Raw genomic sequence first — 12,680 nt, 5'->3', positions numbered from 1 at the left:
AGTTTTTGCACGTTCCTTTGTTATTTTAAAGAGCCTTTCCTCCATTTAATTACGCCACCAGGTTTCACACTGCGCAGTTTACTACCCCTGTGAAATTACCTTCAAGTTAAACACTAATTGGACATCCAACAAAAACGACAACTCCCCACAACCATGTTTTTCCTTCTGGTTTCTTATAGGATGTAGCCCCAACACGATCAGGGTCCCAATTTCATACCACTGATTTATAAAGACACAAAATGAAAAACAGTACTTTAAAGAAATACAGTACATTCATGCAGCATGTGTTCTAACTTATATCAATAAACCTTTCAACAAATCCATTCTGAACAAGCCTGTGTTTTGGGAGCATTTAATGAGCCTCAGCTTTATTTCAAGCCAAAGGCAATTTTAAGTAAAGTTGAAATAAAGCAAAGTTAAAAAGAAAAGAAAGCCACTAAAACCAAAAATAAAATAAAATATGGGTTCTCGTATAATCATGAGGCTTAAGAAAGCAGAACTTTTCTCACAGATTATTTTCTTTCAATAAATAAAGACAGCAGAGCATTTCTGCATGTTTACTTACCCAAGTGCCGGGAGCCCCTTTTCACCACACTATAACCATGGGCCAAGGCCACTTCTGCAGCCTGTACAGCAAAGGGAAGGGCACTAGACCAGGCCTGAGCAGGTCCTTGGTACAAAGCAGAGAAAGTGTCCAGAGAAAGTGTAATGCTTTTTTATGCACGTGTGTGCACAGAGGGGATCCCACCTCCTGAACCTGGTCATCCCCCAGCTGAGGATGCAGCTATAGAAGGGCTTTGTGATGGAGAATATCTAGAGGAGATGACACACAAGAACCTGCAGCCCCACCAGGCACAAGAAGCAGCACTTCTACACTCCAGCCATCATTCTGCAGAGTTTTGGAGCACAGCACTTTCCCACAGGCTGGCTTGAAGCTGCAGTTTGGGGCAAGAGTGACAGTCAGCCATAGTCAAGAGGAGACTTCAAGACATGAGGAGCATACTGTGCAAATATTACACTATCTCTTAAACAAAGAGATCAAAAAAAAAAATAAAACCAGAATCCATTTGCATAAAATCCAAATCTTTGAGCTCTGCATAAACAGAAGGAGATTTTGGCTGGCTTTTCCAAAGGAAGCTCTTATCTCCTTTGTGAAGTGGGGAAATGGGTGTGCTACTTTGCATGAGGGTGTATACAAAAGATGTAAATGAGGAATTTGCTGCATGCAAAAGGCAAAGCTGGCGACAGCTGCCAATCCCCATTCACAGGGAGAGCCTCCCTAGTCTCTAGCAGGAGGAAGGAGAAGGGAACCAACATGTTTGCTTCCCAGGGAGGTGAAGCAGGCTCTGAATATTCATAAAATGGCCATTTAGTCATGGGAGTGTTAATTGTCTCTGATTCACAAAACTGTGTGACCTCACCTGCTCCCTGCAATATTTGAAAAGGATGTGGCATAATGGAATGAAACCAGATAAGATATTTATCTCACAAGTTTGGGGGGCTTTTTAATGCAGTCTCAAAAGACCTTAGTGTACTGCTGAGCATTTCTTTAATCACTTCTCACAGGCGCAATAAAGACCAAGCTCAGTGGAGCATATTATTAGACAGATAATAACCCTTACCCAGCCAAGATCTAAATACCAAACTCATCACACACAAGATGAGCTGTCTGGAAAGTGTTCTTTTGCCTTTTTTTTTTTTCCTATAAGAACACACACAAAAACCAGAAGACGGGCTGTAAGTCCCACAAAAGACTACCCGGACCTACCATGAAATTCATACCACCACAACAGCTCATCTGGCTTTGATTCTGAGGATCGTGCTTTTTACCAGTAACACACAGAATAAGGACCAGATATTGCTCCCCTGTGTACTAGCAGAAATTTTGTCAGGAATTCAGAAGGAAGCAATCCCAGCCCTTCTCCAAGCAACACATGAAGGGACAACTGCAGCTTGACTTCTGAGGAGGCCAGGCAGGAGAAAAGCAATAGAGAGCCTGCAGTGACATTTAAATGGAGATTTTGAAATGCACCAGGTGGTACAAAAAAAAAAAAAATTCACAGAGGGAGCAACCCTTGGAAGATCTATTGAGCTACATGAGAACATAACATAACCAAATCAGCAGAGAAGAGAACCAACTAAATTTGGTTCAGACAGACTGTGTTTCAGTATCGCTCCCAGGCCCCGCCTGGTAGCTTCCGTCTTCTCAGCTCCTTTTAAAACGTAACATGTTGAGTCTATGCATTTTTTTCCCCTCTGCCAAAAATAATCAACCTGAAAAAAAATCCTTCTGAAATCTCAAATCTGCGCAGTCTTAGTCACCCTTCTGATTACCCTTTTGTGCAGCCAGACTGTACATCAGTGCTATTCTGACAAAAAAAGTTATCTATGACTAAAATGGGAAAGTACACACAAATTATTTTACTTCCCCACCCCTACAAAACCCACCATCCAAAAATCTTATCACAGAAAAACATATAATTAGACTGTACCCTTCTGATGTAAACTGAACTGCGGCTTTCAATGATCACAGCCACTCTTCAAAGCCTCTGAGATAAAAAGAATCTTATCATTCAAATTATTACTTCTTAGGGATGCTCTTATCAAAGTTTGAAGGAAAATTCTAAAAACAGCAGTGATATGAAACCAAGACTGAGCCATATTTTAAATGACACTGGATTTTCTGCCAATTGGCCAATTCACAACTCAGAAAAAGCAAGTGTAGATGAAGACAAAGCTGTTGGCTCTCATAACCTTTACAGTATCACAGTAAAAATCTCAACTGTCTCACATATTTATACTAAATGGCAGGTCTAAAATTGAGATTTGTAATTTCACAGCATCAAAATCATCACAGATGGCTACAGTCTATTGCTTCTTTAATCTGTCTTTTCTCCCTTCCTGCTTGTTTCCCCCCCCCTCCTCCTTTGAGGAAGAAAGATATGTGTTTTATCATAAGGAAATCGTAACTAAATCCAAACCACATTATATTAATGTGTAACAAAACAATTTACATAACAATGATGAGTACAAGAGAAGTTGAAAATTACTTTATGTCTCAGCTTTGCCCTAAAGCACTAATTGCCTTAGCCTTGAGACGTGACACTAGTTGGGATAGTCATGTTCCATCAACAATATTCCAGATTTATGCTCTCCTAAGTGGACAGCCATTAACACAAAACATTTGAGGGAGAATAAACAGTAACAGAAAATTTAAAAAAAAAACCCAACAGCAAACTGGATTTTTTTTTTTTTGCATTAGGTTCACAGCTACAAGTGCATCTGCGAGCAAAGAATCAGTGCTCACCTAATATTTCTACTGATCAGGACCAATTTTGTAGAACCACTGCCATGACACACCTGTGAAGCTTCCCAAATAAATATGGATTAAATACTTAGCTCCTTTTCCCTTCTGCCCTGGGTTTTTGCATATGTACATACACATGCACTTATGCATGTTCAGTAAGACAATCATCATCAATAAAATCAGCTGGAGAAAAAAATAGCAGTCAGAGGAAGGACAGTTTTTTGTCATCGTATTCAAACACCTCCATACCACCAACACAATTTTTTAAAAATCCCGTTCAAGGTCAGAAAGTCATTAACTCCCACTACAGGAATAACTTTAGATGTGAAGTGGCTTTCCATTATGCTTCCCACACACACATCAGAAATTAAGCAAAAGCATCTCAAGGAAAATGCATTATTTAAAAATCAGGAGGTTGAGCGAACTTGAAGCAGCTCACAGGACAACCCAAGTGCCAGCTGGTCTGCCCCAGCACTGCATGGCAGGGAGCAGGTCCCAGGAAAAGACACAGAATTCCAACATCAACTGTGGATCTCCCAACAAGTGCAACTGGCCTGAACTATTTCTGCCCACTGAGCTTTTGTCAAACATTTAAGATCTTAATCAACCCTAACTCTGACCCTAGGATCACAAGGGAAGATGGATGAGGAAACGGACAACCTCTGACCTTTCCTTGTATTTGTCCTGCCACAGCCAACCTACTGAAAAACAATTGAGGCGGAACCTGCTCACCAGCTCCAGTCCCAGACCAGCACCCTTTTACAGACTTTCCCAAACTCAAACTCTCTCCCCCTGCCCCCAGTCCTCTGTACCAAAACCACAGGAATCCTCCTCACTTCATCCTCCTCCTCCTCCCTTCCAAAAACCTGTCAGAGCAGAACATTTGCTAAACGATGAAGTTAAGAGGGGAAAGAAAAGGGGAAACCTCATTCAATGATGTCAAAGGCCAAACTGCTTTAACAGCCTCGCTGGAAACCAGAGAGGAGCTGCACAGTTCCAGTGAGCTTCATGAATTCACCAAGAGGAACTTCCCAGTAAACTGTTCTGGCTGGAGAATGGCAAGTGTGAGAAAAGGAAACCACAAATAACCACTGATGAAATGGGTTTAGCACTTTCAAATTATGTGCTGGCTCAAATACTCTCAAAGTGACTAGTCCAGGCCAACTTCACTCTGGAGAGCCCAAGAGACGGAATGTTCCTATTGCCTTTGTCAATATGGCATCACCTGATCTTCCTGTTAATTGGGAAACAGAAAATTGGGTTTCCTGAGCCCAAACTTGCTCAGGTGCAGCTGAGACCCGTTAGGTAAGCTGACATTCATCTCTAAGGTCTAGTCCAACACTACAAAAATAAATTCAAAATGTATGTCAGTATAACCACTGCCCACCAGTAAAACCTCAAGAGATTTCCCCTCAACAACACAGGATTTGTTAGGCAATTAGCTCATCACGTCTGGGCCACTGACGCTGAAAAATGGTAGATCTGTGTCAATCAGAGTGACCCAGTGCTGACCTAATAGGCCTTTAGGAGAAAGCAGAATAATCCCTGTGCAATAAACCAAGATGTGCTCCCCCATTCACTTCCTCCTCTGAGAAGCCAGGCTGTAAATGTGTCGAGAAGGTTTGCCCAGAAGTTATTGAGCTATTAAGAGAGTAACAGTATCTCCACAGCCACCAAGGGCTCTCCCCACATCACCCCGTCAGTACCACAGTCACAGGTTCACACATCTCACGATAAACAGGTTTTCAAGTTTCCATCTCACTGGATTAAAAAAAAACCAAAGAAAAAACCTGAGTAATTCACCCCACAGAGGATGTCCTGTCATTGTGCTGCTCATCTTTCAGTTCTCTGTACAGCCCACACTAATTTTATTGCCACTATTTCATACCTAAGCTTTTGTCATATAGCAAAAACTCTAGAAATTAAGGCTGAAGTTTACACTTAGTGCTTCTTTCCTAACAAAGCTTAATTTCAACACATATTGTTGAACTTCATATTGACTGTAGATTAGCATTCAAAAGAAATCAAGTAAGACATTCAAAAGACACCATTCTCTTAGGATTCCAGCCCAAGAGCTGTTAGGTACTTGCCTCACTAACTTGTGCTTAGTCTCAAGATCAAAAAAATGACCTCATGAAAAGCACACCAAGAAGATGTAAGGCAATTGGCTCCAAAAAACCTTTTCTAGAAACATGGTTCCAAATCCCCCAAGGAGCTGAGCACCTTCAATTCAGCACCAGGCAAAATTAAGCTCGCTGACCTGTGCAAGAATCCATTTAAGTCTGATCTTAATTTATGCTTACATGAGCAAGAGTTTAGAAGCAGAGGCTAAAGATATTTTATTTATAAACTCCTTTCTCTCCTTCCCCAATCTTTTACAACTTCTTTTTCCAGAAAAGGGAGGTGTAGAGAATATAGGTATTGAGGTCTTTTCTTTTAGGAGAGTCTGTCTTTTATACACACTTTAATCCCCAATTCTGCAGCACACAGGATAGTGTGTGTGTGTGTGTGTGTGTGTGTGTGTGTGTGTGTGTGGGAGGGTGGGGTGGAGACTTCTAGCATTTCTAAGAGTATCCTAGCACCTCTATTATTTAACTGACAATAGAGACTCTCTGAGAAATGAAAATATTTAACAAAGGCAGCAGTGTCAAATATCAAAGGGTATTTAGTGCTAAAAATTTGCGACAAGTAAAACACCAAAGACTTCCACTTCTCAAAGCGGGAAAGTAATCCAGCTAAAACTCCTGTCCCTGCCTCCCAGGCTGGTTCTTAACCCACTGCATTATCCAAAGGAGACTTTGCCAGAATTTCCTGTGCTTAACAAAGTTCACTTGAAAGATTTGTCTCTTCAAACAATGGTAGCTCAACTGCACTGTTATGTAGTCATTCACATTTTGGTGACTATCATGAGCCAAATCAAATTTAGGCACCTGCTAGAAAATGTGTTTCACCTTCTGCCTATTATGGCAGTATCATTTGTTTTACATTATGTAATTCTTAGCCTTGCCACCTGGAGCTATTGGACTTCTTCATTAAACCCCTCTGTCCCACCAAATCCCATGGGGCTGCTAATTACTGGCTTTACTCCATTTACCCTCATCTCTGATTCAATTATGCATTCAACTAAGCCCTAATGAAGAGTACAATATGGCTCATCCTACCTTGGCATTCACCATTGCGTTCTTCATAGCCAGCATTGCACAGACAGTTGCCAATGGGCACCAGCCATTCGCCATCTGCCCCACAGTACATTTTTGGCACATCCTTCTCTTCTGAGTTGTTGACACAGGAGCCACGAACCTCCACCAGAGAGGATGTATCAGCCCCAGTAATGGTGTCTGGAAACTGTGCCAGGTTCCGAACTGTCAACGGGCACTTCTTATAGAAGACACGAACAGAGACCAAAGCAATGCAGGCACCGACATCCTGAAAAGCCAAATAAAACCCTTTCTTGCTGAGTGGTCCTACATCCCGTATCTCTGTATTCAGCTTCATGATCCTGTCTCCAATGTCCACCTGGGTGAAGCTCTCATCAGCAGCAATGGTATCGATCTTGGCAAACTGGCTCTCTCGAATAAAACGCTCCTTATCATTGTTTGATTCATAATAATAAAGGTTGAAAGTCTCTTTGCAAGTTCCCATGACGCCCGGCAGGCTGTTGCAATCTCTGAGTGTGAACTTGATTTCAATATATACCCTTTGAGCCCCCTCACGGGGAATCCAGTCAGTTCGTAGCCAATTATTCTGACTGGGCTCCATCACATTGCAGACTTGATAGGTGCGGATCGGAGTGTTCTTCTCATCCATAATGCTTACTTCCTCCCACTGCAGAGAGGAAAAGGGGAAGAAAAATATATATCAGTATTAAAAGGAACAACTGAGCTTCACAGCAAACAATCTGCCCTTTTTCCATTAAAGGGAAACAAACAAACAAAGAAACAAAAACAAACTAGCAGACCAAGTCATAGCCAGGACCTCAACTACTTGGACATTAAAGGAAGAACCTGTTCAGGAGAAACGAGTTCCAAATCAAGTAATGCCTCGAGGAGCAAACATGTTTTAAAGGACCTCTGAACCAATCCAAGAATGCTCCATCAACTGACTAGGTTTATTTGCACTACAATTCAGTCCACAGGACCCTGCTTAGATTAGGGCTACATACAGGACTTCACAGACTCCCAGTGCAGAACTGGCCTACAGTGTTTTCTCTGCAGTGGATAACACGTGGACTCTGTCTTGTACGTGGGAATATCCAACACTGACATAGCATGACTTGGTCACACAAAAAACACGAGATAGAGAGAATAACATCCACATTTCTGGCACTACTATCACATAGTTTAAAAATTCTTAAGTCAACCCTTATTATTTCTTTAAGCTGTCAACTCCTTTCCTGGGCTACCCATATCCCAGACACTCAGCAAACAGTCTTTGCTACAGAGCTGGGCAGAAATAGCTGTCTACAGAGAACTGGGTCCTTGACTTGGTGGCTCTTAGAGAAGGAACAACAGGTAAAGAGACAACAGCATCAGTCTACCAGAAACACCACTATAACTTCATTATCCAAACAGAGTTTCTTACTAGTGGGAAGGCAGAAAAAGAAGGAATATTACATATTTTTTTTCGGAGGAAATGTCAGGAAACAGCTACATTCATATCATCAAAAACCCAAAAAGGTTAACAGAGAGGTAAAGTGCTGAAAGATCAGGGTAGCTTGCATGCTTCAAAACTGTTACACTCCTCAAATCAAGTTCAGACATCTTCAGAAGTGCCAAACTAACAGGCAACATGACTATGAAACAACAACAATACATGTAATCCAAGGAGGGTATGGAAAAAAGAGATCCATGAGTTCAGCATGATGAACTTAGAAAAGGAAAGTTCTGAAACAGTTCTGAAAAAAAAAATTGTTTTAAGTATTATCAGAAACAGAAGAAAGTTTATCACAGTGCTCTCCTGGTGGGAAGAAAAGGGAAAGTACAGGCATTAGGGAGAGAAATCTTTCCAGAAAAAAAACCAAACTGTAGCACTTCAATTTATATTATTCAATTTATTCCTTTTTTAAAAAATATTAGATAATGATATGCTGACTAGGTATGCAGGCGATCCAATGAAGCATATAAAGTTATCCTTAGAAAACAGTAATAACTTTAAAGAGACTTCCCAGAAGTGCTTTTCAGAACTACTGAAGCCATGGCTTTGATAAACAGAAGCCTTCTTAACGTTAAAGGGCTTCTTGTATAATATCCTGCATTCTTCTCACAAAGATTGCTCTTATGCAAGTGATTTTTACTTAAAAAGCTTCCAGCTTAGCTGAATCCGTTTATAGAATGACAGCAGTTAGCACCATGAGTCACTAGGAGCAGAAAGAATAATATTTTATTTGCTGCCTAGAGATAACTGCAAATTAAAATGAAGGAGGGGGGGAAATCAATACTCAGCATGTCACTCCTTTTCAGAGAAAAGGAAAAAATAAATCTTAAAAAGTCATCTATCAATATAAAGCGTAACATGTTGTTAGTAAGAAGACAGTTGTTTAATTTACAACTGCCACAGACCTAGTTTACAGTTACAATATCGTCTTTATGATCCATCACTTTCCATTCTGCTTATCTTCAGATTGTCTATGCTACCTATATTGTGTGTGGTACAAGAGAAAGGAAGAAGCAGAGGGAAATAATACTTGTTGATGGGATTTCCTTTAGTGCATTTGCACAATGGAGGATGCTGCTAGAGGATTCAATAAAGAGATCGCTGAGGTCAACAGACAGACAGCAACTGAATTCAGCAACTTTTCGGATCGAGTTGTCAACACACCCATCTCCTGACCAACGTACAAATATACAGAGTTGGGTTTATTTCATAAACACACAAACAAAAAATAAACGCGTGTCTTTCTGACAGAGCTGAAAATAACTACAGCCCCAGATTTCCAGCCACTGTAAATGACTTGTAACTCTAAGTATGTGGTCAAAGTTGTAACTTTTTGCTTTCAAGTTGAAATTAACTTTTATAATTCAACTCTTCCCACAGTTTAATGATGCAGAGTAAAACATTCTGGGCACAAAACCTGCTTTTCAACTGTGAAATGCAAGAGCAAATCATTAATTACATTTATAATGCAATTCATTAATTCCTCCAGGGCTACTATATATTTGATTACTGCTAGTCACTGCTACATTACTATGTTTATCTATAGCCCTTCTTATCCACACAACCCTCACACCTCAGGAACAGTGTGGTACAGATCTAGACAAATAGCTTTTTTAATAGACAATAAAGTATACACAATTAAAGAAAAACACTAAAGGACAGAATCTTCCCAGAAAGATAAAGGAGTTCGTCACTGCTGCTTGAAATAAATCTGCAGCATATGAAGTTAAAGTAAATGCTTTCCAAGCACTGTATCTCAGAGACAGGCCATATACTCTTAAATTTTTCACTACAGGCTTAAAAATAGAACACACATATGTAGGTTTAGTGAAACGAGTCACGTCCACAATAAGAGCACACATTTCCTTCTCAAGCTTGCATGGTGCTGTCAGAAGAAACATGGGGGAAAAGGAGGAATCCAACAGCCATTAATAAAATACAGCTGTCCTCTGATCATTGATTCTACTGCTGACTTATTAAAACTTGTATTTTAGGTCCTGTTTTAATACACAGCATAGATACCCCTTGGAGAGCCATATAAAAGGCCCTGTCTCATTAACCGACCTTTCCAGGGTGCTGGATTAACAAGGAAGCCCAACTCTCACCGAGATAGAGCTGTACCTTTCCACACTGTCAAAAGATGAGGGCAATTGCCTGCAATCTGCAGTGAATGTGCACCGTGGGCGCTGCCAGAGGCCTGCCAATCACTTCCCCACTCTTTGAAAAACCGGGTTTTGGGGATAGCACAGTGTGCTCAGGCACAAGCCAGGACCGTAGTCAAGTTCACCCAGAACAACAATGGGGGAGCAAAACAATCCCCCATTCTCCCATGTTATGGTTATTCAGAGCTTATGCATAATGCATCACCAGCCAACGCAACCTCGGATTCCTTCCGCTCACTGCTGTTTCCTTAGCTCTGCTTCTTCTAATTACGAGTGGGAACGCACACAAAAAAAAAAAAGTAAATTTGTAGGTTTCCTGAAGAATCCAGTGCTTTGTTGTGCACAGGTCCTGATCTTTCAGCACTTTTCTTTTTCAATCACTTTGACTTTGTTACTTCTGCTTAAGGATTCTAAGCTGCTTTTGCTCATTTAATATTTAAGGGATTTGAGGGTTTTTTACATTAATGTTTAGTGTGCATTGCTGGCATTTTTCTTAAATTGTTCATTTGAAGAAAGAAAAGCCTTTTCTAATTGCTTATTAAAAAAAATCCCATGAAGTACAGTCTCCTCCATATCCCTGCAACTCCAAAGTCCAACATTCTCGGGAGTTTCCCACAGAAGCACTGGGCACCCTGCAGGTCAGGGCACAGATGAGGGAGCAGCAAGGTGTCCACCCACTAATATAAAACTAAACTAAACAAATAAACCTACCTTGCATGCAGCTCCGCTAAGCAAAGAAGCTCTAACCCCCAGCAATGAACGTCTTATCATCACACCACCACTGGGCAGTGCATTCAAGCAACCTTCTCTTACAATTGTCTTATTTAAAAGTACATCGAAAGAAAGTGCAAGGAATCACCATCAAGCACTTGATCACCATCAAGCAGTTTTTCTGTTCAGAGACCTAAATAAACGATGTTTACACCCTGAAATAGGGCAATGTCCCATCACACCAAAAGGTCTGTATATTGATCCTCACTCCTTCATCCAGAAATAGAACAGCAATTGCCCTGAACATCCCCCAGCCGAGACAGTCCACAGATAAAATAATAGCAGTCAAGAATGCCAATTCAGCCGGCAGATCACATTTCTTGTTGGTATTTCAGTTTTAAATAGGCATCTAAGCCCATGCCTCAACCAATCTCCTAATTCTGAAACCTCTTTTCTGCCCTTTTGGTTTCCACTTCTTCCATGACAGAACTATCCAAAGGGAGTATAGAGTTTCTCCAACAAAGAGTAATTCACTTGGTAAGCCAAGGAAGAAATCTGACCTCCTCACCACAATCAACAATAATCGAGCCATTAGGACTCTCTGAAAGTTACTAATCACCCCCTTTACCCTTTTGATCAGATAGCGGTTTAAAACTTACCCCTCCTTCCAAGGGACTTGCTATCCACCCCAGCTCTCCCTGAACTGATCTGGAATCCAGCAAGGTAACTGCAGAAAGGTACAAATAAAACAGATTAAATTCCAGCTGCCAAGAGGCAATATTAAAATAAATCGTTTACCTGAACGTTTCCATATGTGTGGAGCAAGATCGCATCCACCTTCCACTCGAAATGAAATGTTAGTTCCGACCGCGCCAATATCTTAAAACACTTGGAAAGTCTCTCAGGGGTAGGTCCGAGGAATCGCACGCTCGTTTCCCGGCGCGCCGGAGCCGCTCCCGGGCGCGGAGCGGCGGAGTCCCGGCACACCTGCGGGGGACAGCGGAGCGCCTCCCGGGAGCGCTGGGCACCGCATCTCCCGCCGCCCGGGACCGCGACCGCACCGTGGCGATAAGCGGACAATCGGTACTTCCCGGGACCCCGGGAGGGCAGCCAAGTACCGAGAGACCTAGCGGGGGGTTCCCGAAGGGACCGGCGCCCCACGCCCGCACTGCGGGACGACCGCGGGCTTCCCCCGCGGAGCCGCCGCCGGACTGTCCCGCAGAACGGGCTGCACCCCGGCCCCGGGGAACGGCGCGGAGCCGCCGAGAGCTCCCGGGAGAACCGGTTTAATGAGCCGCCCTCGCGGCTCGGGGCCGCCCCGGCGCGGCGGCTCCGCTCCCGGGAGCGCTGCGGCCCCGCGGCCCGGCCCGGCCGGGGCAGAGACAGTGCGGGGGGACGCGCGGGGCGGGCGGCGGCCGCTCCGCTCCGCCCCGAGACACCTGTGCCAGTGCCGCGGGCGGCCCCCGGAGCGCCGCCCGGGCAGCTCCGCGACCGCCGGACGGGCAGTGACTACATGGGACAGCGCGGGGCCGGCGGCGAGTGCGGCGGAGAGGGCACCGTCGCCAGCCCGGGGGCACCGAACTTTGCCCCGGCGCCCCGTCGAGGGAGCGCGGAGCCCGGCCGTCGGCAAAGCCTCACCTTCGCTGGCGGGATAGATCCGGGAGCCGGTGACGGCCCCGCAGACGCCGACGAGAAGCGGGAGGAGGGCGCAGATCGGGACCCGGGCCATGCCGCCGCCGCGCTCCGGCCGCGCTATCCCAGCGGAATAAGTGCCTACATGGAGCGCGGCGCGCGATAGACATTGCCGGGGGGGCGGGGCCCGCCCGCCCGTCAGGCCCCGCCGCCAA

General features: G+C 43.6%; 1 protein-coding gene across 1 annotated transcript in view; it reads right to left on the bottom strand.

Moving 5' to 3' along the window:
- The window catches only part of EPHA4 (EPH receptor A4), a 101,181-nt gene extending 88,569 nt beyond the window's left edge, over positions 1-12,612 (bottom strand). The window contains exons 1-3 of the mRNA XM_027685986.1: positions 12,472-12,612; positions 11,493-11,560; positions 6,469-7,132 (exon numbers count right to left, since the gene is read on the bottom strand). Of these exons, the coding sequence (XP_027541787.1) occupies positions 6,469-7,132; positions 11,493-11,560; positions 12,472-12,562 (823 nt within the window). The 5' untranslated portion in view covers positions 12,563-12,612. The remainder of the gene's footprint in view (positions 1-6,468; positions 7,133-11,492; positions 11,561-12,471) is intronic.
- Between the last annotated feature and the right edge of the window lie 68 nt (positions 12,613-12,680).

This window comes from Neopelma chrysocephalum, unplaced genomic scaffold (genome assembly GCF_003984885.1).
Source record: "Neopelma chrysocephalum unplaced genomic scaffold, ASM398488v2 Primary Assembly neopelma1_70, whole genome shotgun sequence".
Taxonomy (NCBI): Eukaryota; Metazoa; Chordata; class Aves; order Passeriformes; family Pipridae; genus Neopelma; species Neopelma chrysocephalum.
Note: the sequence above shows the minus strand (reverse complement) of the source record. Positions and strands in the feature narration are given on the sequence as shown.